Source organism: Sebastes umbrosus, chromosome 17 (assembly GCF_015220745.1).
Source record: "Sebastes umbrosus isolate fSebUmb1 chromosome 17, fSebUmb1.pri, whole genome shotgun sequence".
In the NCBI taxonomy this organism is placed as follows: domain Eukaryota; kingdom Metazoa; phylum Chordata; class Actinopteri; order Perciformes; family Sebastidae; genus Sebastes; species Sebastes umbrosus.
The window spans coordinates 11,284,265-11,309,075 of NC_051285.1; the positions used below are offsets into that span (position 1 = coordinate 11,284,265).

At 37.4% G+C, this 24,811-nt stretch overlaps 3 protein-coding genes and 1 long non-coding RNA gene across 4 annotated transcripts; 3 read left to right on the forward strand and 1 right to left on the reverse strand.

Annotated features, from left to right (window-relative positions):
• The first annotated feature begins 4,620 nt into the window (after positions 1-4,620).
• Positions 4,621-9,756, forward strand: LOC119476272 (cytokine receptor common subunit gamma-like). The gene is made up of 8 exons (XM_037749645.1): positions 4,621-4,724; positions 5,127-5,217; positions 5,908-6,077; positions 6,843-6,976; positions 7,099-7,264; positions 8,227-8,332; positions 9,150-9,210; positions 9,331-9,756. Exons 1-8 carry the CDS (start codon positions 4,661-4,663, stop codon positions 9,580-9,582), a joined length of 1,044 nt encoding a protein of 347 aa, XP_037605573.1. The 5' UTR covers positions 4,621-4,660; the 3' UTR covers positions 9,583-9,756.
• LOC119476273 lies at positions 9,431-15,589 on the reverse strand. The gene is made up of 4 exons (XR_005203983.1): positions 15,448-15,589; positions 15,211-15,301; positions 13,056-13,433; positions 9,431-9,553 (listed from the first exon to the last, which is right to left on the reverse strand). It is a non-coding gene; the product is annotated as an uncharacterized LOC119476273 (long non-coding RNA).
• Positions 10,665-15,896, forward strand: LOC119476271 (cytokine receptor common subunit gamma-like). Its single transcript, XM_037749644.1, has 8 exons — positions 10,665-10,818; positions 11,402-11,492; positions 12,174-12,343; positions 13,109-13,242; positions 13,365-13,530; positions 14,301-14,406; positions 15,222-15,282; positions 15,403-15,896. The coding sequence occupies exons 1-8, from the start codon at positions 10,755-10,757 to the stop codon at positions 15,658-15,660; spliced, it is 1,050 nt and encodes a 349-aa protein (XP_037605572.1). The 5' UTR covers positions 10,665-10,754; the 3' UTR covers positions 15,661-15,896.
• Positions 15,897-17,291: 1,395 nt separating this feature from the next.
• snx12 (sorting nexin 12) lies at positions 17,292-24,403 on the forward strand. The gene is made up of 6 exons (XM_037748771.1): positions 17,292-17,726; positions 20,353-20,448; positions 20,832-20,956; positions 21,543-21,633; positions 22,067-22,077; positions 23,428-24,403. Exons 1-5 carry the CDS (start codon positions 17,562-17,564, stop codon positions 22,070-22,072), a joined length of 483 nt encoding a protein of 160 aa, XP_037604699.1. The 5' UTR covers positions 17,292-17,561; the 3' UTR covers positions 22,073-22,077; positions 23,428-24,403.
• Positions 24,404-24,811: the final 408 nt, after the last annotated feature.

Here is a 24,811-nt window from a genome sequence, read left to right on the forward strand (position 1 = left end):
AGTCTCACAGGAACTTAACTCTATTTTTAATAAGGAAATACAAATGAATTCTGGTCTGTTTTTGCTGAATCTTTCAGGGGAAGGGCTCTCTTTGACAAGTGTCCAACAAAAACTTCTGAACAAGCTTCTCCTATTAGCCAAAAGATGCATTCTATTCCAATGGATTAAGCCCAGACCTCCTACTGTTAACCAGTGGTATGGTGACATTTTTAAAGTTTTGCCAATGGAGCGCTTGAGCTCAATCTTGAAGGGGAATGAGAGGGTTTTCGATGAGTTGTGGGCATCTTTTCTAAACCACCTCCCAAACTGCACAGCAGATTTAATACGTAGGGGGCATTGCACTGTGGACTGGCGCCCTTCCAGTGCCCCCATGAGTGTCTAACGTTCTTCTCTGGGCATTTTACTGCCTTGCCTTGGCTGTGTATTCCCTGATTTGTATAATATACCCAAGCCCTGAGACTTCTGCATAATGTCTTTTCATTTAATGTATAGATCTACATACCATGCTGTTTTTTTTCTGTTTTTCCGACCTTTGGGGTCTGCGACCTGCTCGTGTTTGTCATTGCTGTCACGTGATTTCTGTTTTTGTGTTGTATTTTGATTTTGAAAATTCAATAAAATATTGTGGAAAAAAATAAATAAGAATAAAACAGAAAATATGCTACACATATTTAGCACATTAGTACATAATGTTTAGGCAGTTACACAGGACAGTTCCTTTAATGTCTATTGTGTGTCTAATGTGCATTGGAGACACTGTGTAGCTCAATTGTAATAATTAAAGGTCTCATTGATAACATTTTTATGTAGACAAATATTTAAAATAAATAATAATAATACATCCACAGAACCTTTAGAAAGGTACTGAATAAAAGTATGGCTTTTCCTGAAAATAATATTATGATTGTGAATTAATCATTTAAAAACATTTTGACGGGTCCAAAATTAATGTTTTGTTTAAATCTGTGAAGTAAAGGGAATAATCTATACAGACTATTAGTTTTGGATTTCTATTCAGAATTTAAAAGTAAAATGTTGTAATAATTGCAATGTGTGTTTTTAACTTTACCCAATAAACAAAGTTGAAAAAAGGACATTTGTTTTTAAAATCTCATGTGTTTAGAGTCTGTTTTTAATTAACATGCTTCCACAATTGATCATTCAAGTAGCCATGCAAGTCACATCTGCAGGAAAAAGTAATGAAATTATTTCACGGAAGGAAGCTGGCTTATATAATCACCTAATCATCACACACAGGCACTCCTTCACACAGAGTCACATTCACAGTAAAGGGTTGCAACAAGGGTTGTTTAGTATCTTTCTTAGGTCTAATTTTGAGTTACGTTCTTGATTTTCTTGCTTTGGAAAGTTGATGCTTTTACTCAATAAATAAAAGTAAAAAAATACTGCATTTACTTCACTTTAAAAAGCATCTGCAGTTACAGCTAACACAACTGGCAAACAAGTCAATGCGACCACAATCAGAGGTTGTTTTGCATGATTACTCAAATATTTTAATATTGAACCAATGCTCCTCTAATACTTGCTCACCCACATGGTCATTGCATTGATTTTAACTTGATTTCTGGTCTTATTTATAACTTTAATGCAGCTGTGATGGTCTTGACTATGGATAGACCCATATTTATACATAAAGCACACCAATAGGCAAACAAGATTTATGATGGCAGGTGTAGTTCATCCAAAACAACGTGATTAAAAACATATTCACAATGCTTTTAAATAAATATCAAACATGTTATTTATGCCATATTCATCATCTCATATAGCAGAAAGCCCATCACCTATGTTATAAAATATTACATTACATTGAGGTAGAGGAAAAAAGTAAAGAAGAGATATTTAATACTTATACAATAAATTGGGTTTAAAACACCCTTCTAAATAAGTTATCTATATCAAATCCCAATATGGAAAAAGACACACCTGTTGTATAACATTTTTTGTTTTAATTTTTACAAATATGTGTGTCAGAATATATAAATATAACTGTATATATAAGAAGAGCCATCATAGTACAACCACAAATATTAGAGAAAATGTTTGGTCTCATAATCTTGACTGAAACCTCTGTGTGAGAGTGTCTGGAGAGTGAAAATATAGTAGAGATCTAACATGCTCGATATCAGTAATATACATTTTTATTTCCAGTATTTCATTTTACCACGTAACTGATGAATGGCTGGATACCACATAGAGATAGGCAAATTGCCTCTACATTTTCTATGTAAATGTACAGAGAAAAGACCGCAGTTCAGTCATTTTCACACGTACAAAAAACCCTGTCCAGTTCGCTGTAATGTGCGTAGATGAGCTGATTTCCTGTGAAAGGTAGTAGATGTGGGGGTTGAGTGATTGTTGTAGATAAAATTAGTTGTGTAATAACTCTTTTTTGCTAATACTGATAGTTGGCAAAAGATCACTGGCCAATTTGTGTTCTGGGACATATCACAAACAACGTAGTTATGATTTTGTTTTAATTTCAGCATAATGTATTTTGCAATTGCATGCATTTTAAGTGAACGTACTAAGATCACCATCCTGTGTTGATTTTGATAATACACCCAAAATATAGCACTATATAAATTAAGTTAAGTTAGATAAGTTGAATCAACAAAACAGGAGTCTTCCTGCACAGTTACATACATTTTGGAAGTGTTGTTACTCTCAGAATTGCAGTGCATATAATACAGGTTACTAAAATAAATACTGTAGGTATGTATTTAATTATTCAATAAAGAAGATTTATGAATAATGTGTCTGTGTGTTGCTGTTCACTCTTCAGATAGATCTTCTCAATCTTTATTTCTGAAACAGTTTCCTCTGACAGGAAACCCACAAAACTCAACTTTGGAACAGCACACACACAAAGATCTGATATCATGTGACCCTGTCAGGCACAAAGTATGTTTTAGCTCTTAATTCCTCTTGTTAAAAAGGCTGACATGATGCTACACATGCTATACTGTCTATATAACCAACTATACTTAAATTCAATGTGCATGTTTTCATTTGATTTGATTCTGTCATAAAGAACGTTAACATGACACGCTTGTCAAAATATAAAAAAAAATATTTTGACAAGATATTTTGTCCCACTTGTCTGGAAGAATTTACAGAGTAGACTGAAACTTGACACTCTGATAGACAGGGCAATTCAAACATTTGGTTAGAGGTTCTATTGATTTTAGGTGTAACTGATTTACATAATATGCTTGTAACTTTAATAGGGCTGTCAATCAATTAAAATATTTAATCATGATTAATCGCAAATTAATCACATTTAATTTAACTGTTCAAAATGTACCTTAAAGGGAGATTTGTCAAGTATTTAAAACTATTATCAGCATGCTATCAGAGTTATATAATGTTGGTTTAATGCCAGTAATTGCTGCCCTACTTCCATGTCATCACGCTGTATTTAATGCACTCCCCCAGGTTTTGAGATAGCCATCTCTCTCCATCTCACTAAGATGTATGCCTCCACCTCAGTGTCTACCGGCTCCCTCTTCCACCTCCACTGTCACCTCCTCTGAGGAGGAGCAGCAGGTTTCTGTATAGGAGGCATCTCAAAGAGGGGTGGATATCCCAGACCTTTACAATCCAGATTGTCCTATGTTACACATATTAAGCACATTTAGCACCTGCAGGGTAGAAATATCTGAAAATAATGTTTTGGCAGTTACACAGAACAGTTCCTTTAATGTCTATTGTGTGTCTAATGTGCATTGTGTGTAGCTCTTGGGCAATTATATTTAATAAATATAAAAATTAAAGGTCTAATTGACAACATTTTCATATAGACAAATATTGAAAAAAAAAAAAAAACTAATATATCCAAAGAGCCTTTAGAAAGGTGCCGAATAAAAGTACGGCCTTCACTCACACACCGCGCTTGTTCTCGCTCTTTCGCTCCACTCTCATGTGCATGCGCGCACAGTACACACTGCAGAAGAGTTAGTTTAGCTCTGAGAATATCTAGTGAATGTACAGTGGACGTTTGTGCAGAAATAAATGCTGCAGCTCCTCCAGACCAACAGAGGTTTCCCGTGTCTTGTGAAGTGACTGGGCTCCGCAGCGAGAAACGTTATCGTCTCCGACCAAAACTCCAGAGTCTCCCCTGTTCCCTCCGACCACGGTCAGAAGGCAGAGGCTGGAAAAGCCAACACTAGGATCAGTAGTGATTCATGGAGAGACCTTCGTCTGGTCAGCTAACATTACTGCCAAGCAGGTGAAATATAGAGTGATATTGTGGTTTTAGTTGACGTGTGTCGCCGCACTGTTTTGCGCGATGCTCGTTCATGTCTATGTAGAGCGAGCACAAGCGCGAGCGCGAGCAACAGGACGCTGACTGTCGTTGACTTAACGGCCACAGGTGTCGCTGTTAACAAGCAATTTCGGATTCTTACATAGAGTCCCTTTAACAAATGTTTTACAAATGATCTTGTATGTTATTTTGCATTACATCAACAAGTGCAAGCATGTCATCTTGATCTTTAACCTAGATTCCGCCCACAGGAAATAACACCCATGGCAGTCGGGTCAGAAGCAGCAAACTATAAATAAGTGAAACATCAATACTGGGATGTAGAGGTAGATCTGCGCAGATGCTGAGAGCATCCTGTTTCTATGTGCCACGATGCAGACTAGACTACTTCTGCTTCTCTGTCTGACAGGACATGTGTTTACTAAAGAACCACCAGGTAAGAACATTTAAAATGTTAAAATTATAGGTGAATTGTGATATTAATAATATTAATTAATATTAATAATTTCAATTAATTAATTAATAATATTAAGCCTACTTGGATGTGTCTGGGCAGTTACTGAATTTGTTTAAGGACTTTCAGCAGATCTAATCAAATTGTTTTACGACTATCATGACGTGAAGCTGCTTTTCTTGTTCATTCATTTTTATATATATAATGTAATAGTATAAGTTAAAGGGACTCTATGTAAGAATCAGAAATTGCTTTTTAACAGCGACACACGTGGCCGTTAAGTCAACGAAAGTCAGCGCCCTGTTGCTCGCGCTCGCGCTCGCTCTACATAGACATGACATAACGTGAAACTATTCTGTCTAAACCCTCTTGTGTCTCTGACAGATGTGGAGTGTTTGGTGGTGAATCTGGAATATGTTCACTGTTCCTGGAATAAGCAGGGGACTCCAGAGGTCAATTACACCTTCTACGGCTGGTTCGTAATCAGTGACAGTAACCCTAACAAAATTAAAACAAATGTTGTAATGTCATCGGAATTTATCAAACTCTGAAGAGTAAAATGTCAGACTTACGTAAAAGCAGTGGTGGATGAAGTACCTGAAGGCCTCACTTGAATAAAAGTACAGATATCTAGTCTTAAAGTAGGCAGTATACACCACTGCATGAAAGATAATTCAATATAGGGTAGTTTTTGCATGTGATATGAACATCTGATTGGATTTTGTACCACTTTTTTCTTTTGGTGCATTTATCTGGGCTGCAATCACTTTCCATACACGATCATGGTCTGCAATTGTCAGAGTGGAACTAAATTATAATTTGATGACTTCTCTGATGTGCCTCGCCTACGACAACTGCTCCAGTTTAGTTTTTGTTGTTGTTGTTGTTTGTTTCCATTTCAACCAGTTTCCTATTATTGTATCCCTATTTATATATTATTAGATTGGTGTTAAGCCAACATGTCAATTGCTATCGGTGACATTAAAGATTACAAGTTAACATCACTTGGCTCTTCAGAGCACTAACTCTTGTGTAATTCTTAGAAATTTGATAAGGCCCTGGTATCTGATAGCAAGTTACAGAAAAAAACATCACCATATTTACAGTTGCTATGGCTGAATACTTTGCTTTGTGTGTGAATGACTAAATAGTGATTTCTTTACAGGTTCCACCGTCACGACGTCAGTGAGTGCCCCAACTATCTGTCAGAGAACAACATTACGATTGGATGTAACCAACCCTACGGCGAAGTGACCAACAGGTTCAGCTCATTTTACACCCAACTGGAACATGGCAACCAGAGTTCTCAGAGGACGCTTGATCTTACATCAAAAGGTATGCTTATTTACTGAGGTTCAGCATAACACTCGAAGGTATCATTCAAAACAGTAAACCAATTAAAGCAGCAGTAGGCAAGATTGGAGCAAACATGATTAAAAAAAGTTATTTTTATAAAACGGTCACTATTAAATGGGAAGCAGCTGTCAATCATTCACAAACTCCGATCAAACGGTCAAACCAGGCAGCGCTGATCAAATATGAATCAATATTCTGTTACTGTGATGCTCATTTCTCGCCTCAAATGTTTTCAGAAACATCTTGTAGTGTACTGCAGCGCTGCCTAGTTTGACCGTTTGATCAGAGTTCACGAGTATTTGACAGCTGCCTCCCGTTTAATGAACAGCCAATAGGAACCCTCTCTCTCTGAAATTACCTGTGATTGGCCAAAGTCTCCCATCACGGGCTAGATTTTTTTAAAGCCTGAAAACAGAGCCATGAGGAGGTGCAGAAGTCTAGTTTTCTCTCAGAACACTTGAATTACAAGATGCTGAAAGGTTATTATGGAATTTTTGCCCAATGATGCCAAACATATTCTGCCTACTGCAGCTTTAATGAAGGAGAGACAGTTTTATTTGATGGGAGAGATGTTTTGGTGCAGCACAACTGTAACATAAATGTATAATTTTTTTCCGGGAAAGTAAAAACCATGATAGTATTTTAACATAAAAATAAAACGAAGGAAATTAAAAGCATTGGCTGCCCTTACCTTGTCATCACATTGTATATTCTGTATCATTGAATGGTCTGTGTCGTCTCCAGTCAAGTTAAATCCACCAACCAACGTGGCCGTCCAGAATGGATCCGACTCCAACCTGTGGCTCAGCTGGAGCCAGATTGAATCTCATTGTGTGGAGAGTGAAGTTCGCTACAGGGTCAACAACAGGAATTGGGCGGTAGGCAGTTTGAAGGAACAAAAAAATTATCTCATCTGTCTTCTTCATTCTTTGTTTCGTTGTCTTTTTTTGTCTTCAGTTCGCACCCATCTCCCTTCTCAACTCCATCTTACTGTCCACAGCCTGCTCACGTCAGCATCGGGGTGCAGAGATACTGCATCAACCTCCCCTCCCGCAGTTCCCTGTATGAGCTGCAGGTGAGGAGCAGAATTGGGGATAACTATGGAAAGTCTTCATTCTGGAGTAACTGGAGTAAGCCTGTGTTCTGGGGATCCAACAACAGCACAGGTAAAAATGCAAAATGTCTGCTGTGAAAAGGGTCTATACTGTACAGAGTATCTCACAGGTGCTTGTCCTGGAAGACAGAGCCAGTATGTGGGCTATCCTCACCAAAAAGAAGTTTGTTCAAGTGTGCTATTAGTATACGTCCTTTAAACTTAAAATAAGAGAGTATACTTTCAGTTAATTTTTTATGTACTCATCAGAGATATATTTGACAAAAGTATACTTAAGTTTACTTGGCTTATACTTGTCCTTGATCTTTTGATCGAGATATACGGTGATCGGTTGATCGGTGATCGGTATACTTGGCTTGTAGTTGTGCTTCCTTTTTGGTAGAGTAGCCTATTAAAGTGTGTGAGAGTTTGTAAACTGATGCTTTGATATGAATTTACTTCAATTCATCAAGAATTTTCTATGTTTTTGGATTCTCCGTTCACTGTGGATGATTTATACATAAATCATTGGCTAAGTATAAGTAAGTTATAGGATAGAAAGTATACTTTCATAAACTATAAAGTGGGCTACATGTATACACAAGTATACTTGCAGTGTAAAAATTATTAAACTAGTAATTTACTGAGAGTATACTTTAAAGTGTACTTTCATAAACTATAAAGTGGGCTACAAGTATTAAACTAGTAAAGTATCAGTATACCTATAGTATAGTTGCTGTACAAAATAAAACTTAGATGTGAACTAGTTGTGTACTCAAAGTATTCTATTCTTACACTTAAAGCATATTGAAAGTATATTTTTATAAACTAAAAAGTGGGCCAATTTAGTTCCAAGAAGTACTAGTGCATTGATATTAGTATACTTACTACATAAAGTACACTTGGGGAAAATATACTTGAACTTAACTTAATAAAGTATACTACTTTTTCGTGAGGGAATTTTTCCAAAACTTTGACCAGGTGAAAGGTACCAGATTATTAAACATTTATAATCTGCATCTCTCTCCCTCACAGTCACTCATCAGATGACCACTTCAATGTCTGCGTGGACCCCAGTGGTGTCGGTGGTGGCTGCTTTGGTCCTCATCCTACTGGTCATGCTGTTGCTGCACCATGAGAGGTGGGTCATGTGTAAATGATGGTAGTTATAGGGTTATAGTGTAGACATAGAGTATTAGCAATATGTAGGGCTGCACAATTAATCAACATTTTATATAAATTGCGATATGGCCTACTGCAATTTTCAAATCGCAGGATGAGCAGGAGATCGCAATATTTGTTAAAGGTGAAATGTGTATGTAATGTTTAAATACCATTTTAAATTAAATATTGCGGTGTTGCAGAGATGTTCTTCTTACCTACACATCATATTCTACAGACTTAAGAAAACATATTTTTTTGGTACAGATCCCCACAAAAATCCCACCATAATCATTTTATTATGTTTTTCAATTAAAATGTGAATAATAATGTAAAAATGATCATACCCTCTAATATCGCAAATCATATCGCAATATCAGTCAAAACATTCGCAGTGAGTTATTTGTGCAGCCCAAATATGTACTTGTTTCCTCAGTTTCCCATTATTTTTTGTTAGTATCAACAATATTTACCTCATCAAACTGTTATCAGTAGTTAGTATTAAGCTGTAAAAATGTTAATTATTTAAAGCAGTAGTAAATGTAAGTGATGATGGGAATAGAACTCCCAATTTGAATATGCTTTCAATTATTTGACATGTAAAAAAACATGTTAAATAGAAAGAAACAAGAAACATTTTTGTATTAATGGAACAGTATATTTTTACTGCTTCCAAAAAAGTAAAATGTCCCTGTAACCTCGCTCAACTACGGTGCTGAAGATCGACAGGGAACAAACGTAATGTAGATGAGCTGTTGTTAATCACCTGAGTGAAAATCTTCCTACCTCCCATATAGAATCAGAATCATTATCAATCCTGTGGTTCCCAAGCCATCACCGGACCTTCACAACGTCGAGGTTAGTAGCATCCAGAGCTGTGCGCCGCCGTCACACAAAAGAAAGAAATACAAGACAGAAATGTACCATCATGTGAGGTGACAGTGAAACAAGTCATACATGTGTTGTTCTTTTTTAAAGGATTGGTTTCAGTTCCCCAAAGGCATGAAAGAGAATTTTGCTTACAATGAGTGTCCATGTCCTGTCCGTGAGTACTGCCACGTCCCCGAGTTCGACGCCGAGAGCTCCGGCTGCTCCTCCACCTGCTCTGTCACTACCGAACAAACCGACTGCTCCGTCTCCATCCCTGTGAACGAACCGGACCGGTCTACCCCCTGCTCCTCTTCCACCTCCACGGTGTCATCTGAGGAGGAGAAGCAGGTTTTGGTTTAGGAGGCGTCTCAGTCAGGATTGGGTCGCCCTAAACTTTGCCATCCAGATCTCCTGCATAACTGCAAACATCAGATAATGCATTTGTAACCTACTTCGATTTTAGTGTTTGTGTCCTACATCCAGTACCTATCTGTCATGACCTGTTTTTCATTAATAAATACATGTCTATTCACGTCTAAAGTTCAGTGACATTAATTGCACAACTGCAAGGATTGATATTAGGGCAGCCTACCTGGTTCAATGAGCCCTGTCAAGTTATCTCAGTGTCCATTAGAGGGAATGCAGAGTCTCCTAGTACGGAACTGAGTCAACTCATTTTTCAGATTCAAGAAGGGTAGGGCGCAGGGCAGCTGGCCCCCGCAAGAAGAGAGAAATATACAAGTCAGCTACTTCCCTAGCTGAACCGATCAGCTATCGCAATCAACTGATGTCTTCAGATGAGATTTTAAAGACTTTACTGTAGGTTTGATTCAGACAATGCGACATCTAGTGGCTGAATGTTATCAAGGTTATCAATTGCACCTTTAACTAAAAATTACACAAGTTATGAATGTTCGTCGTAAGACGTATGAGTCTGTTTTCTGTGATTGCACAAAGCATTGATCATTTTCTATAGACCTTTTTGAACTTGACAATATAAACCTTCTAAATGGGCCCCTTTGTATTTCCTGTGGTAACGCTTGTTAATGCAGTAGCTGACAGGAAGTCAACTTGGAAGCCCTGGCAACAGAAAGGCAATGAAAAGGCAAACTGCCACTGCGTGCATTTGCATTTTGGCAGCAAAGGATATGGTTTTTTAGACCAAATGCACATGGCTAATGCAGCAATGCATAAAGGAATCCAATTTGTTCATTACTAAACTAAACTCTGTTTATTTGGAAATTAACCAACTTGTTATACAACTGCTGAAAAGGCTATCAGTCAGAATAAATGTAGTCTGTGGTTACATATATTCAATTTAACAAATGTTTTACAAATGATCTTGTATGTTATTTTGCATTACAGCAACAAGTGCAGGCATGTCATCTTGATCTATAACTTAGTTTCCGCCCACAGGAAATAAAACCCATGACAGTCGGGTCAGAAGCAGCAAACAGATATGAAACATCGATACTGAGATGTAGAAGTAGACCTGCGCAGATACTGAGAGCATCCTGTTTCTATGTGCCACGATGCCGACTAGGCTGCTTCTGCTTCTCTGTCTGGCAGGACATGTGTTTACTAAAGAACCACCAGGTAATAACATTTAATATTTTAAAATTATAGGTGAATTGTGATATTAATAATAACTGTTTTAAGCCTACTTGGATGTGTCCGGGCAGTTACTGAATTTGTTTAAGGGCTTTCAGCAGATCTAATCAAATTGTTTTACGACTATCATGATGTGAAGCTGCTTTTCTTGTTCATTCATTTTTATAATATATAATAGTATTACTTAATAATCCATAATAAAAATCAATCTTTATATGTAGGAATGATTTTTACCATATTTTTGAGAACTTTCCTAAAAATAAAATCGAGATTAGAAAGGGGGGAACGGCACAACTGCCTTGAAATATGATTAGGCCTTAATATTGTAAATAATCAACCACCTGTATTATCATAATTGTATTAAACTCTCAGTTTATAGTAAAGCCGTACTTCCTTGATTATGTGCATTTTCTGTAAAATTCCCTTTGACGTCACTGTGCTGCCATTTCCTCATTGTGTGTGTGTGTGTGTGTGTGTGCGTGTGTATGAGTGGACTGCTATTACCGTTTGCGTAGGTCTATGTATAACATGGAACTATTCTGTCTCAACCCTCTTGTGTCTCTGACAGATGTGGAGTGTTTGGTGGTGAATCTGGAATATGTTCACTGTTCCTGGAATAAGCAGGGGACTCCAGAGGTCAATTACACCTTCTACGGCTGGTTCGTAATCAGTGACAGTAACCCTAACAAAATTAAAACAAATGTTGTAATGTCATCTGAATTTATCAAACTGCGAAGAGTAAAATGTCTGAAAGCAGTGATGGATGAACTACCTGAAAGCCTCACTTAAGTAAAAGTACAGATATCTAGTCTTAAAGTAAGCAGTATACACCACTGCGTGAAAGATAATTCAATATAGGATAGTTTTTGCATGTGATATGAACATCTAATAGGATTTTGTACCACTTTTTTCTTTTGGTGCATTTATCTGGGCTGCAATCACTTTCCATACACGATCATGGTCTGCAGTTGTCAGAGTGGAACTAAATTATAATTTGATGACTTCTCTGATGTGCCTCGCCTACGACAACTGCTCCAGTTTAGTTTTTGTTGTTGTTGTTGTTTGTTTCCATTTCAACCAGTTTCCTATTATTTTATCCCTATTTATATATTATTAGATTGGTGTTAAGCCAACATGTCAATTGCTATCGGTGACATTAAAGATTACAAGTTAACATCACTTGGCTCTTCAGAGCACTAACTCTTGTGTAATTCTTAGAAATTTGATAAGGCCCTGGTATCTGATAGCAAGTTACAGAAAAAAACATCACCATATTTACAGTTGCTATGGCTGAATACTTTGCTTTGTGTGTGAATGACTAAATAGTGATTTCTTTACAGGTTCCACCGTCACGACGTCAGTGAGTGCCCCAACTATCTGTCAGAGAACAACATTACGATTGGATGTAACCAACCCTACGGCGAAGTGACCAACAGGTTCAGCTCATTTTACACCAAACTGGAACATGGCAACCAGAGTTCTCAGAGGACGCTTGATCTTAGATCAAAAGGTATGCTTATTTACTGAGGTTCAGCATAACACTCGAAGGTACCATTCAAAACAGTAAACCAATTAAAGCAGCAGTAGGCAAGATTGGAGCAAACATGATTAAAAAAAGTTATTTTTATAAAACGGTCACTATTAAATGGGAAGCAGCTGTCAATCATTCACAAACTCCGATCAAACGGTCAAACTAGGCAGCGCTGATCAAATATGAATCAATATTCTGTTACTGTGATGCTCATTTCTCGCCTCAAATGTTTTCAGAAACATCTTGTAGTGTACTGCAGCGCTGCCTAGTTTGACCGTTTGATCAGAGTTCACGAGTATTTGACAGCTGCCTCCCGTTTAATGAACAGCCAATAGGAATGCTCTCTCTCTGAAATTACCTGTGATTGGCCAAAGTCTTCCGTCACGGGCTAGATTTTTTTAAAGCCTGAAAACAGAGCCATGAGGAGGTGCAGAAGTCTAGTTTTCTCTCAGAACACTTGAATTACAATATGCTGAAAGGTTATTATGGAATTTTTGCCCAATGATGCCAAACATATTCTGCCTACTGCAGCTTTAATGAAGGAGAGACAGTTTTATTTGATGGGAGAGATGTTTTGGTGCAGCACAACTGTAACATAAATGTATAATTTTTTTCCAGGAACGTAAAAACCATGATAGTATTTTAACATAAAAATAAAACGAAGGAAATAAAAAGCATTGGCTGCCCTTACCTTGTCATCACATTGTATATTCTGTATCATTGAATGGTCTGTGTCGTCTCCAGTCAAGTTAAATCCACCAACCAACGTGACCGTCCAGAATGGATCCGACTCCAACCTGTGGCTCAGCTGGAGCCAGATTTCTTATCAATGTGTGGAGAGTGAAGTTCGCTACAGGGTCAACAACAGGAATTGGGCGGTAGGCAGTTTGAAGGAACAAAAAAAATCTCTTATCTGTCTTCTTCATTCTTTGTTTCGTTGTCTTTATTGGTCTTCAGTTCGCACCCATCTCCCTTCTCAACTCCATCTTACTGTCCACAGCCTGCTCAAGTCAGCAGCGGGGTGCAGAGATACTGCATCAACCTCCCCTCCCGCAGTTCCCTGTATGAGCTGCAGGTGAGGAGCAGAATTGGGGATAACTGTGGAAAGTCTTCATTCTGGAGTAACTGGAGTAAGCCTGTGTTCTGGGGATCCAACAACAGCACAGGTAAAAATGTACAAATTCGGCTCTGAAAAGGGTCTATACAGAGTATCTCACAGGAGCTTGTCCTGACAGAATGAAGTAGTAACTGACTTCTACTTGCAACCAATAGAAACCCGAAACATAACAAGTCTCAGGCACAGAGCCAGTATGTGGGCTACCCTTTCCACAAAGAAGTTTATTCAAGTGTGCTATTAGTATACTTCCTTTAAACCTAAAATAAGAGAGTATTTAATTCAATTCATCAAGAACGTTCTATGTTTTTGGATTCTCCGTTCACCGTGGAGGCATGCGAGAAAAACACATTTTATTTATTTTCTTTACCATCACAAAACATCAGGTCAAATAGCAAAAGGAGCAAGTCTCTTTATGTTATACATAAATCATTGGCTAAGTATAGGATAAGAAAGTATACTTTCATAAACTATAAAGTGGGCTACAAGTATTAAACTAGTAAAGTATCAGTATACTTATAGTATAGTTGCTGTAAAATGTAAAACTTAGATGTGAACTAGTTGTGTACTCAAAGTATACTATTCTTACACTTAAAGCATACTTGAAAGTATAAACTAAAAAGTGGGCCAATTTAGTTCCAAGAAGTACTAGTACATTGATATTAGTATACTTACTACATAAAGTACACTTGGGGAAAATATACTTCATAAAATAAACTTGAAGTATACTACTTTTTTGTGAGGGAATTTCTCCAAAACTTTGACCAGGTGAAAGGTACCAGATTATTAAACATTTATAATCTGCATCTCTCTCCCTCACAGTCATTCATCAGATGACCACTTCAATGTCTGCGTGGACCCCAGTGGTGTCGGTGGTGGCTGCTTTGGTCCTCATCCTACTGGTCATGCTGTTGCTGCACCATGAGAGGTGGGTCATGTGTAAATGATCGTAGTTATAGGGTTATAGTGTAGACGTAGAGTATTAGCAATATGTAGGGCTGCACAATTAATCAACATTTTATCGAAATTGCGATATGGCCTACTGCAATTTTCAAATCGCAGGATGAGGAAGAAATTGCAATATTTTTTAAAGGTGAAATGTGTGTCAAAATACCATTTTAAATTAAATATTGTGGTGTTGCAGAGATGTTCTGACCTACACATCATATTCTACAGACTTAAGAAAACATATTTTTTTGGTACAGATCCCCACAAAAATCACACCATAATCATTTTATTATGTTTTTCAATTAAAATGTGAATAATAATGTAAAAATGATCATACCCTTTAATATCGCAAATCATATCGCAATTGCAATATCAGTCAAAATAATCACAAATGAGATATTTTTTCAAAGTTGTGCAGCTCAAATATGTACTTATTTCCTCAGTTTCCCATTATTTTTTGTTAGTATCAACAATATTTACCTCATAAAACTGTTATCAATAGTTAGTATTAAGCTGTAAAAATGTTAATTATTTAAAGCAGCAGTAAATGTAAGTGATGATGGGAATAAAACTCTTTCTGCTTTCAATTATTTGACATGTAAGAAACATGTCAAATAGAAAGAAACAAGAAACATTTTTGTATTAATGGAACAGTATCTTTTTACTGCATCCAAAAAAGTAGAATATCCCTGTAACCTCGCTCAACTACGGTGCTGAAGATCTACAGGGAACAAACGTAATGTAGATGAGCTGTTGATGATCACCTGAGTGAAAATCTTCCTACCTCCCATACAGAATCAGAATCATGATCATCCCTGTGGTTCCCAAGCCATCATCGTACCTTCACAACGTCGAGGTTAGTAGCATCCAGAGCTCTGCGCCGCCGTCACACAAAAGAAAGAAATACAAGACAGAAATGTACCATCATGTGAGGTGACAGTGAAACAAGTCATACATGTTTTATTCTTTTTTAAAGGATTGGTTTCAGTTCCCCAAAGGCATGAAAGAGAGTTTTGCTTACAATGAGCGTCCCTGTGCTGTCCGTGAGTACTGCCACGTCTCCGAGTTCGACGCCGAGAGCTCCAGCTGCTCCTCCACCTGCTCTGTCACCACCGACCAAACCGACTGCTCCGTCTCCGTCTCCATCCCTGTGAACGAACCGGACCGGTCTACCCCCTGCTCCTCTTCCACCTCCACGGTCTCATCTGAGGAGGAGCAGCAGGTTTTGGTTTAGGAGGCGTCTCAGTCAGGGATGGGTCGCCCTAAACTTTACAATCCAGATCTCCTGCGTAACTGCAAAGATCAGAAAATAGATAAATTATGTTTGGCTCCCCTTATGAGAAGAAAACAGATATCTGTTTGAGGCGCTTAGAAGCAGTGGATTAAAAGATAACTTTGGTATTTTTCTACCTGGATCCTATTTTCCCATGTTTTTGTGTCTAAGTGGCTAACAGGGACAACACTTTGAAATAGGTTTAGACAACAAAACTACTTAGTTAGGTTTAGGCAACAAAACCACTTGGTTAGGTTTATGAAAAGATCGACTTGGTTAGATTTAGGCAACAAAACCACTTAGTTAGATTTAGGCATGATTCGTGTACATAGACACGAATTTCCCTTTTTCTTCCTGATGCTCGGCATGACTTTCAACAACATGTTCCTACGAATGTCCAGCAATACGTGGAGCACGTGTCAATTTCTGCTCCTACTACTTAAACCTAACTACTTAGTTAGGTTTAACAGGAAATACTAGTACCTAACTACTTAGTTAGGTTTAGGAAAAGATTGGCTTGGTTAGATTTAGGCAACAGAACTACTTCATTTGGTTTAGGAAAAGATCAACTTGGTTAGATTTAGGCAACAAAACCACTTAGGTAGGTTTAGGCATTATTCGTGTATATAGACATGAATTTCCCTTTTTCTTCCTGATGCTCAGCACGACTTTCAGCAACGTGTTCCAACAAATGTCCAGCACCACGTGGAGCACGTGTCAATTTCCGCTCCTACTACTTAAACATAACTACTCAGTTAAGTTTAGGAAAAGATCTACTTGGTTAGAGTTAGGCAACAAAACTACTTAGTTAGGTTTAGGAAAAGATCGCGGTTTGGGTTAAGGTAACACCGGAAATGGTGCAACTTAATTACGGACGTTACGTGACAAATAAATCAACTTTGACTTGTGGTTTCACATGGGACACAAACAACGGTCTCCTGGGGCACAAGTACAGTGTTTTTTGATCCACCCATCCACCCCCAACGTCCTCCCTACGCGGCGTTTGACCATCACGAAAAATATATATAAAATTAATGAATCAAAATTGAGACTTATTTATATGTTTATTTTATTGTTGTTGTTTTTATTTTTTATTCACCAACTGCTGTGCTCCAGAGAGATGCCAGTTTGCCTCTTGGGCAATGCTGAGGTGCCCTTGAGCAAGGCACCAAACCCCCAACTGCTCAGGGGCAGGCCCTTCACTCGGATATCTGTCCATTAATGCATGTAGGTCCTGTTTGTGAATATGTGTGTATTTCGGGCCTGTGTGTACTATGTAGTATGTAAAATATAACAGAGTAAAACAAATTGTATTTCCCCTCTGGAATTAATCCAGTACCTTTCTTCTTCTTCTTAATTGCGAATGTTACCTATTTTAGTAGTCTTTCTTTGAATGTACTTTTTCCAATGTAGTTGGACATTTTTTGTAACCTACTTGTATTTTATTGTTTAGTGCCTATCTGTCATTACCTGTTTTTCATTAATAAATATATGTCTAATCACGTCTAAAGTTCAGGGACATTAATTGCACACTAATATTGCTATTAGGGGCAGCAGCCTACCTGGTTGAAGGAGCCCTCCTGTCCAGTTATCTGAGTGTCCATTAGAGGGAGTGCAGGGTCTCCTACAGACTCACAGTACGGAACTGAGTCAACGCATTTTGTCAGATAGTAGCAGGGTAGGGCGCAGGGCGGCTGGCCCCCGCAACAAGAAGAGAAGAAGAAGAAGAGTGATCAGCTACTTCCCTAGCTGAACCCATCAGCTATCTATCCGCAATCAATTGATGTCTTCAGATGAGCTTGTAAAGCTTTAAACTGTTGGTTTGATTCGCCTGTTTGGTCGTCACAACCCAACACAACAACATGACAGACCCTGCGGTGGCCGACACTCGCCGGTTGAACTCCAGGCCCCAGGACCTGACGGATGCTTACGGGCCCCCCAGCAACTTTCTGGAAATAGACGTTTATGACCCACAAATCGTTGGAGTCGGACGGAACCGGTACACTAATTACGAAGTTCGCATGCGGGTAGGTTGTTCCCAATTACAAGCCCATAAAAAACACACCTAGCTTTTTAGTTGCTAAGCTAACTGGTAATTACACAGTGTTGCTAACAAGGCCTATGGAAGGAGGTTAGGACACGGCGTCTTGGGTATTGGAGTACAGCGCATGCGCAGTGTAACTGAAGCCGCGGCTCAATTACGATGATTGAAGGCTAGATTCTACTGCGCATGTGCAATACCCCCGGAGATATGACGCGTGTTGTAACCTCCTTTCCATAGGCCTTGGCCGCTAACTGGCAACGGCGGCTGTTGACGTTCACAGTATGCCGCCTGGAGTACCGTCAAGATGCGGCTCCAGTAAAAATCAAGCACCGGGGATTTGTCAGCGGCCTGCTAGCAAGAGGCTGCTAGCCATTATAAATATATATATATATAATAATATATATATAATAACAATTATGCATGATAACAATAATAAAATAAATATATAAATTATAATTTATTTAAAATATGTACTTATTTTAATTTATTATTGTATTTATTTAAAAATGAATAAATATAAATAACATTAATAATAACACAAATAAAAAAAAATGCTTTATAAAATAAAGCATTATAAATAAATGAATAAATCATTCATAAAGAAATAAAAGAATAAATAATGAATGTCAAATGTCAAAAGCCAGGCTGCTAGCAAAGGCTGGGATGTAACTAGAGGTTTCCTGAACATACCCAGGACTCATTTTAATACTGTCTGCTTATCTAGATGTCAGGTATGTTTTGTCGTCGACAACGTTATTAAACGTAAAGTTTCTACTGTTCTTCGGTAGAGAGAAGTAATGATAACTGTTCTTGACTTGTAGAAAAATGCTACTTAACCTAGCCAGCTGCAGGAATGCTGGACATGTGGGTGGTTTCATGGGAAACGGGAGAAAAGACTGAATTATTATTATTATTATTATCCTTATTAAATCATAAGAATGTGAATAACAACACTAGTAGTAACTAGTAGTGAGAGGAGTAACGTTAGAAAGTTCAACTTCCTCCTCTATTAGACAGACAGTTGATCATGTAAGAGTGAGTTACAGAAAATTGCTGACACCAAGTTTAAAGGAAACACTTTCAGGAAGCTGATGCTAACATTTCAATTTCGTAATAGTAACTTACAAGTCTTGTCTTGTCTACAAAATCACATTTTGGTGGCTTTCCTCTTATAGGAGAGTTTGCCCCATCCATCGTAATGTAAACAAGTGACTGTTTTCACCACTGCAATGGCTTTTGACATTCATTATTTATTTATTTTATAAATGATTTATTCATTTATTTATAATGCTTTATTTTATAAAGCATTTTAAATTATTTTTATATATTTATTTATTATTATTAATATAGTATTTGTATTTATTCATTGTTAAATAAATACAATAATACATTTAAATAAGTACATATTTAAAATAAATTATTTATTTATTTTATTATTGTTATTATATTTATTTTGTATTATAATATATAATTTTTGTATGTATTATTTATTTTTATTATTTATTTGTAATGCTCTATATTCATTCATTGATCTGACATTCATAGACTCATGCAGGTGTATTATTTTGTGTGATCATTTCTTGGTTCAGGGGTGGATTTAACTAATTAACTTGCAAATCCAAATACTTTAGTGCTGTCTCACAATTACAGTCAAACCTACACAAACCAGATGCTTCTAGTTCAAAGACGCCTTCCTTCACTGACAAAGCATTGTGTCATTACATCCCACTCACTGTCTACAGACTGTCTTCAGCAGTGAATCATGGGGAAGTCATGCAAAAAGATCACCTATGCTAGAACCACTGAAGCATTGCGAGATACTTACTGTAAATGGATGAATTACTCAGAGCAATTAATGTCAATTGCACAAAATCTGCCTTTTTAATCAAACTGCAAACTTCCCAGCGTTTTTTGAAACAGGTTTGCTTGTTATCTTTAATTGTATTTCAAATAAACTCATATAAACTTTTTATGCATAAGCCATTCATTGGATTTCCAACTGATTAGACGTCTCCTTAAATTACTTCTGGCCAGATAAAACTAGTGTTAAAACTATTATTCCATAAATTGATTGACAAAATTAATTTTGATAATTGATAACCATATGCTTCTCCAATTGGAGTATTTGTAATTTTTTTATATTTCTTTAAATCATTGTAAATTGATTATCTGTGTGTTTTGGATTGTTGGTAGGACATAAAAAGCAATTTGAAGACAACGTCAGGCTCTGGGAATTTGTCTTTTCTCACTATTTGCTTGCATTCAGTAATCTAAAAGATGAATCAATTGCCCATAAAATAATCTATAATGAAAATAAACATATGTTGCAGCACCAGATACAACTGTAGAGGTTAACTTTAGAAAAAGAACTGCATTGTCAGCTCAAACTAGCGATGCCATCAATTTAGTTATGGCGGTAAGAGATTTGTTTTTGTCCCACCTTTGTCTCTCAAGGTACACCCAACATGGTTCCAGCACTCCGTCATGGTAGTTGCAAACTGTTCAGCAGGACTTGTTCTCACTTTCCAACAGCAACCTTGTCCAGATGATTGAATTCAGTATAAAATTGACAGCTGTTTTTTGTCTTCTTATTTTGCTTCTCTGTGTAGACAAACCTTCCCATTTTCAAACTGAAGGATTCCTGTGTGAGAAGAAGATACAGTGACTTTGAGTGGTTAAAGAATGAGCTGGAAAGAGACAGTAAGGTGAGTGAACAATAATGTTATGTTTCATGCTAATCATAAGTATTGCAGTTACGACGATCTGATGAGTGACAATGTTGGTGTTACAGGTGGGGAAATATACTCCCTTCATAGTAGGATTACACTGTAGATTTTGTCTTCTGTGTTGATATAGTGAATGGAAATATAAGTTTTGTTGTGTCCTTATTAAATGTGTTAAATTAGTTTACATGCCTCTGCGCTGGCATTCTTAAAAAAGTGTATTATTTGGCTGGAGCTCATATATATCGATGTAACCGTCTGCAGTTTTGACTTTACAGCACAGCGAGTGTGGACTTTGGATTTCAGATTTTGGTTGCACATTTGTCATCTTTCCTGTTTTTTGTGCTGACCCCCGACACCTTCAGATTGTAGTACCATCTCTGCCGGGCAAAGCCCTGAAGAGACAGTTGCCATTCCGCGGGGACGAGGGCCTTTTTGAGGAGTCCTTCATCGAGGAGCGGCGATCGGGCCTGGAGCAGTTCATCAACAGGTCAGTCAGTTCAGCCCCTAAATTAAAGGTACAGTGTGTAGAATTAGGCGACATCTAGTGGTGTGGTTGCAGACTTTCCAAGACTGCGGTAACGTGAGCCGTAGAGTGCGAAACTGTGGTAACATGGTTCTCCTCGCTCAGAGGCCATCCTTACCATAATAAATAACACTATCCCCGAAATGTTACACACTGTTCCTTTAAGATACATACTTTGTGTTTTTAGATGTAAATGAAGCAAACCACATTTGTCACATAAATATAAATGTGTTAATGTGACTCGCTGACAAAAAAAAGAGCTACAAGAATTGATTTTGAGGGATGATCAAATCTTGTAAAGCTCGTCTCAAAGCTGTTATTGTGTTTTACTGCAAGGTTTCTTGCCACAAAAATGTGTTGGCCTAAACTTTCACATATTCAGTAGAGTCAGTCAGTTCTTGCCAAACAGGTCTAGCCCAACACAAGGCTTAACCTAATCTGTGTCTGTGCGTCAACTAACTAATCCACAACTGCATCTCGCCAGACTCAATGAAAAGCATTTTAAAACGAGTGCATTTTTGTCTGTTGTCCGTCTTGTGTGTTTCTGTAGAATTGCAGGTCATCCCCTGGCCCAGAACGAGCGCTGTCTTCACATGTTTCTGCAAGATGAAAGCATTGACCGTAACTACATTCCTGGAAAAGTACGACACTCAGGGTTACTGTGGGAGGTGGGGGTTAAACTCTGGGGTGGACTCTCTCTTGCCTTTTTTCTTCTCTCAATCTCTCTTTCTGTCTCTTATCTCTCTCTCTCTTCCTGTGTATACTATTGTAAAGTCATATTCACTTTATCTTAGAGTTAGAGTATTTTCTTCTACTATACATCAGGACATGTTGATAATGTTTCAAACAATCTCCCCTCTGCGTTTGTTTTCTAAGCATACCATCCCTCAGTATTAGGCATTTAATCAAAATTTTCAGGTATAAAAATCCTGTTTGATACATTCAGTCTTTCCCTGAAGATCGTCATATATTCATTTATTGTATATAATGTGTAGAATAATGTCTAAATGTACTGTAAATGAGAGTTCTGATCCTATTTTTGTTCTCTTTGTTTTTTTGTTGTTGTTTTTTTAGGTATGAATGAAGTAAGTTTGCTTTATTTGATCCCGTCTCTAAGAGCTTTCTGGAAGTTGAAGGTGGCTGCATGGGCACTGTAAAGACCAAAGGCGATAGTTCACAAACACTTGAGCAGAACAATGCTAATGCCATATATATATAAACTATCACAGAGATCTGACTGTCACTTTACCTTGTAAATGTACCATAATATGTCACATAAAACAACCAGTTATTCCCCCAAAATGTTGGTGTGATCATGGTGCGCTGCAGAGGGAAGGGCATTCTGCACGCCAGTTTTGCATTATCTGTTAACATGTAGAGAAAAATGAATGTAAAAAATCGAATTTGCAGTTTTTTTAAATTGGTAATGAGTGTACCAGAGTCAATCAGCTGTTTCTCTGGAACTGGCTTGCAGAAGTTTCTCAGTCCACCAGTATCAGGCCACCACTCAGTGTTTTGAGTTATGTGAACTATTGTTTCCTGGGAATAAGTATTGTACATCACCCTGATAAGATCAAATACTTATCAAACTAATCTTGATACATTGTCATTATAAAACCGCACTAATCATCGGCTGCATGGCAAACTTGCACGCTTTCTTTGCAATGTACGCGTCTCAGTGTCGCTGATGATTGTTTTTTTACATGCCTCTGATCATCATATTGTTCAGCCTGTTGATTCAGATCTTAAATTCCTCAGACGTGGATAAATGTGATGTTTTTCTGTGAATAGTATTATAATATTGTGCCATTATATTAGTCAGTGCATCTGTAGATTTCTGAGATTCACAGCGTTGACCAAATCCATTTGAAGCTTGAATATGTCTCATAGAGAGGCGAAGTCCCGCCCCCTTCCGGTGGACCCCGTGGGACCTCGTTTCGGAAAAAATATGTACGGTAGTCAACAGAGAGAGACAAATAGTTTTTTTTATCCTTGTGGCGTGAATCGCACATTATGTTTGTCAATTTAAAAGATGATTTTGCAAGTCATGAAAGTCGCAATTTGTTGTAGTATCATTTAGTTTTGTGTGAAACCGCTCAGTGAACTACATCTCTCGCCCCCCTCTCGTGTTTAGTCTTTCTTATTAAACATTTTCACAGTATTATATTTCAGTTTTATGACAATATGTGACTTCCTTAACTTGCAAAATTATTTTTTAAATAGACAAACATCGTATGTGTGATTCATGGCGCAATTCAAACTGGATCAAAAAAAGATTTTTCTCTCACCATTGGATACCGTTCATATTTTTTCCGTAATAAGATCCCGGGGTGGTCCACCGGAAGCGGCGGGACTTCGCCTCTATATATATATATATATATATATATATATATATTATTTCTCATATCTGTCTCTTTCTCTCTCTTATTGCAAAGACAATACAGACTGCTGCACCTGCCCCATGTACATTTATTTCGACATCACGTCATTATAAAGCTGGTGGAAATGTCAGAACTGATAAGTATCAACGGTGTAGGGAAAACACAACTATTGTTCCTGGACAAAACTAAGAGATCCAATGTATAAAATTGTTTGATGTTGTGTCTTTATTCAGTCATTCCACATACAGTATGTACATTATTTTGATTCAGTAATCAGTGAGAAAGAAAAAAAACAATGTTTCCATATATCCTTTTTGTCATAGCTAGATTCTTTTTTTTTTTTTTACAATGGATTATTATGTTTTCTGAATGTCTTTTAAATTGAGTTTAAAAATGAGGGTAATTTTTCTGCTTTGATTAATGTCTTCTTTTGCTAGCGGAGATGTGATTTTGATGATAACCTCCCAAAGTCGAGCAACATGTAGCACCATGAAAAAGACAGTTGACATTTCATTCCAGTCAATATATACTTTCCCCCTGAGTTTAATGCTCTGAACAAGCTCTTAGACAGGATTGTTTCATGATTACTTGTTTTAACTCTACTGTCTTAGTTACATCTTCATGCCTACACTTTGGCTGCGTGTTGTCAAATCAGCTATTGGGAATGTTAAGTTAGGTAAATAACCATATCTAAGCACTGTGACAAGAGGTTCATTATATGAACAATATTTCATTGTTTAAAAGGCGTAATCAGCATCTGGTTTATTGATCTGAAATAAGGCTTTATTCTGCGCTTATTTTCAGCCGGTTTATTCTTTCTATCAATATTATTGTGAGGTGTATTAATACATGTTATCATTGCAGTTCCACTATGGGTGACGAGGAACTTCCTTGTTAATTCTGTCCACCGATTAAATTTCCTGCTGCCTGCTGTTTCATGTCTACATGTGTCTTTTCCGTTTTAAAAGAGGAGAAATAGAATCAGTGAAAAAAAAAACAAAAAAACTCACCTTCCAGTTTGTGATTAATGCGTCACGCTGAGGCGGATCAGAGAGAGTCATGGGAGCTGGATGAATGGCTGCAGATTGGCAGATGACCTAATTTAACAATGAAATGGAAAAAGAACATGATGAGGTTGAAAACTCTTGAGTATAAATCTTGGAGGGTGATTTTCTTTGCATACATCTTACAACTTGTTCATAGAGATTTTACCACATTTTAAACAGTTAAATAGTTTTTACTTGTGGACTGGTAAGAAAGGGATGATATGAAGATGACAGGTATGGTGAGATCGGATTATGTTTCAATTTATAAAAATGCAAGGCCGTTCCCAGCTTAATTAATTAATTAGTTTTAGTGTTCTTTGGATCCTCCCCTTGACTTAGAGCAAAACTACAACACCCTCTACACAACATGTCAAAATAATATAACTGTTAAA

Excerpts from the sequence above, each read along its gene's own strand:
- LOC119476272 (XM_037749645.1), top strand. The coding sequence starts at position 4,661 with ATGCAGACTAGACTACTTCTGCTTCTCTGTCTGACAGGACATGTGTTT. Across the intron at positions 7,265-8,226 it reads GGGATCCAACAACAGCACAG|TCACTCATCAGATGACCACT; the intron begins GTAAAAATGCAA and ends TCTCCCTCACAG. Across the intron at positions 9,211-9,330 it reads CGGACCTTCACAACGTCGAG|GATTGGTTTCAGTTCCCCAA; the intron begins GTTAGTAGCATC and ends TCTTTTTTAAAG.
- LOC119476271 (XM_037749644.1), top strand. The coding sequence starts at position 10,755 with ATGCCGACTAGGCTGCTTCTGCTTCTCTGTCTGGCAGGACATGTGTTT. Across the intron at positions 11,493-12,173 it reads AATTACACCTTCTACGGCTG|GTTCCACCGTCACGACGTCA; the intron begins GTTCGTAATCAG and ends ATTTCTTTACAG. Across the intron at positions 13,531-14,300 it reads GGGATCCAACAACAGCACAG|TCATTCATCAGATGACCACT; the intron begins GTAAAAATGTAC and ends TCTCCCTCACAG.
- snx12 (XM_037748771.1), top strand. The coding sequence starts at position 17,562 with ATGACAGACCCTGCGGTGGCCGACACTCGCCGGTTGAACTCCAGGCCC. Across the intron at positions 20,449-20,831 it reads AGCTGGAAAGAGACAGTAAG|ATTGTAGTACCATCTCTGCC; the intron begins GTGAGTGAACAA and ends CGACACCTTCAG. Across the intron at positions 20,957-21,542 it reads CTGGAGCAGTTCATCAACAG|AATTGCAGGTCATCCCCTGG; the intron begins GTCAGTCAGTTC and ends GTGTTTCTGTAG.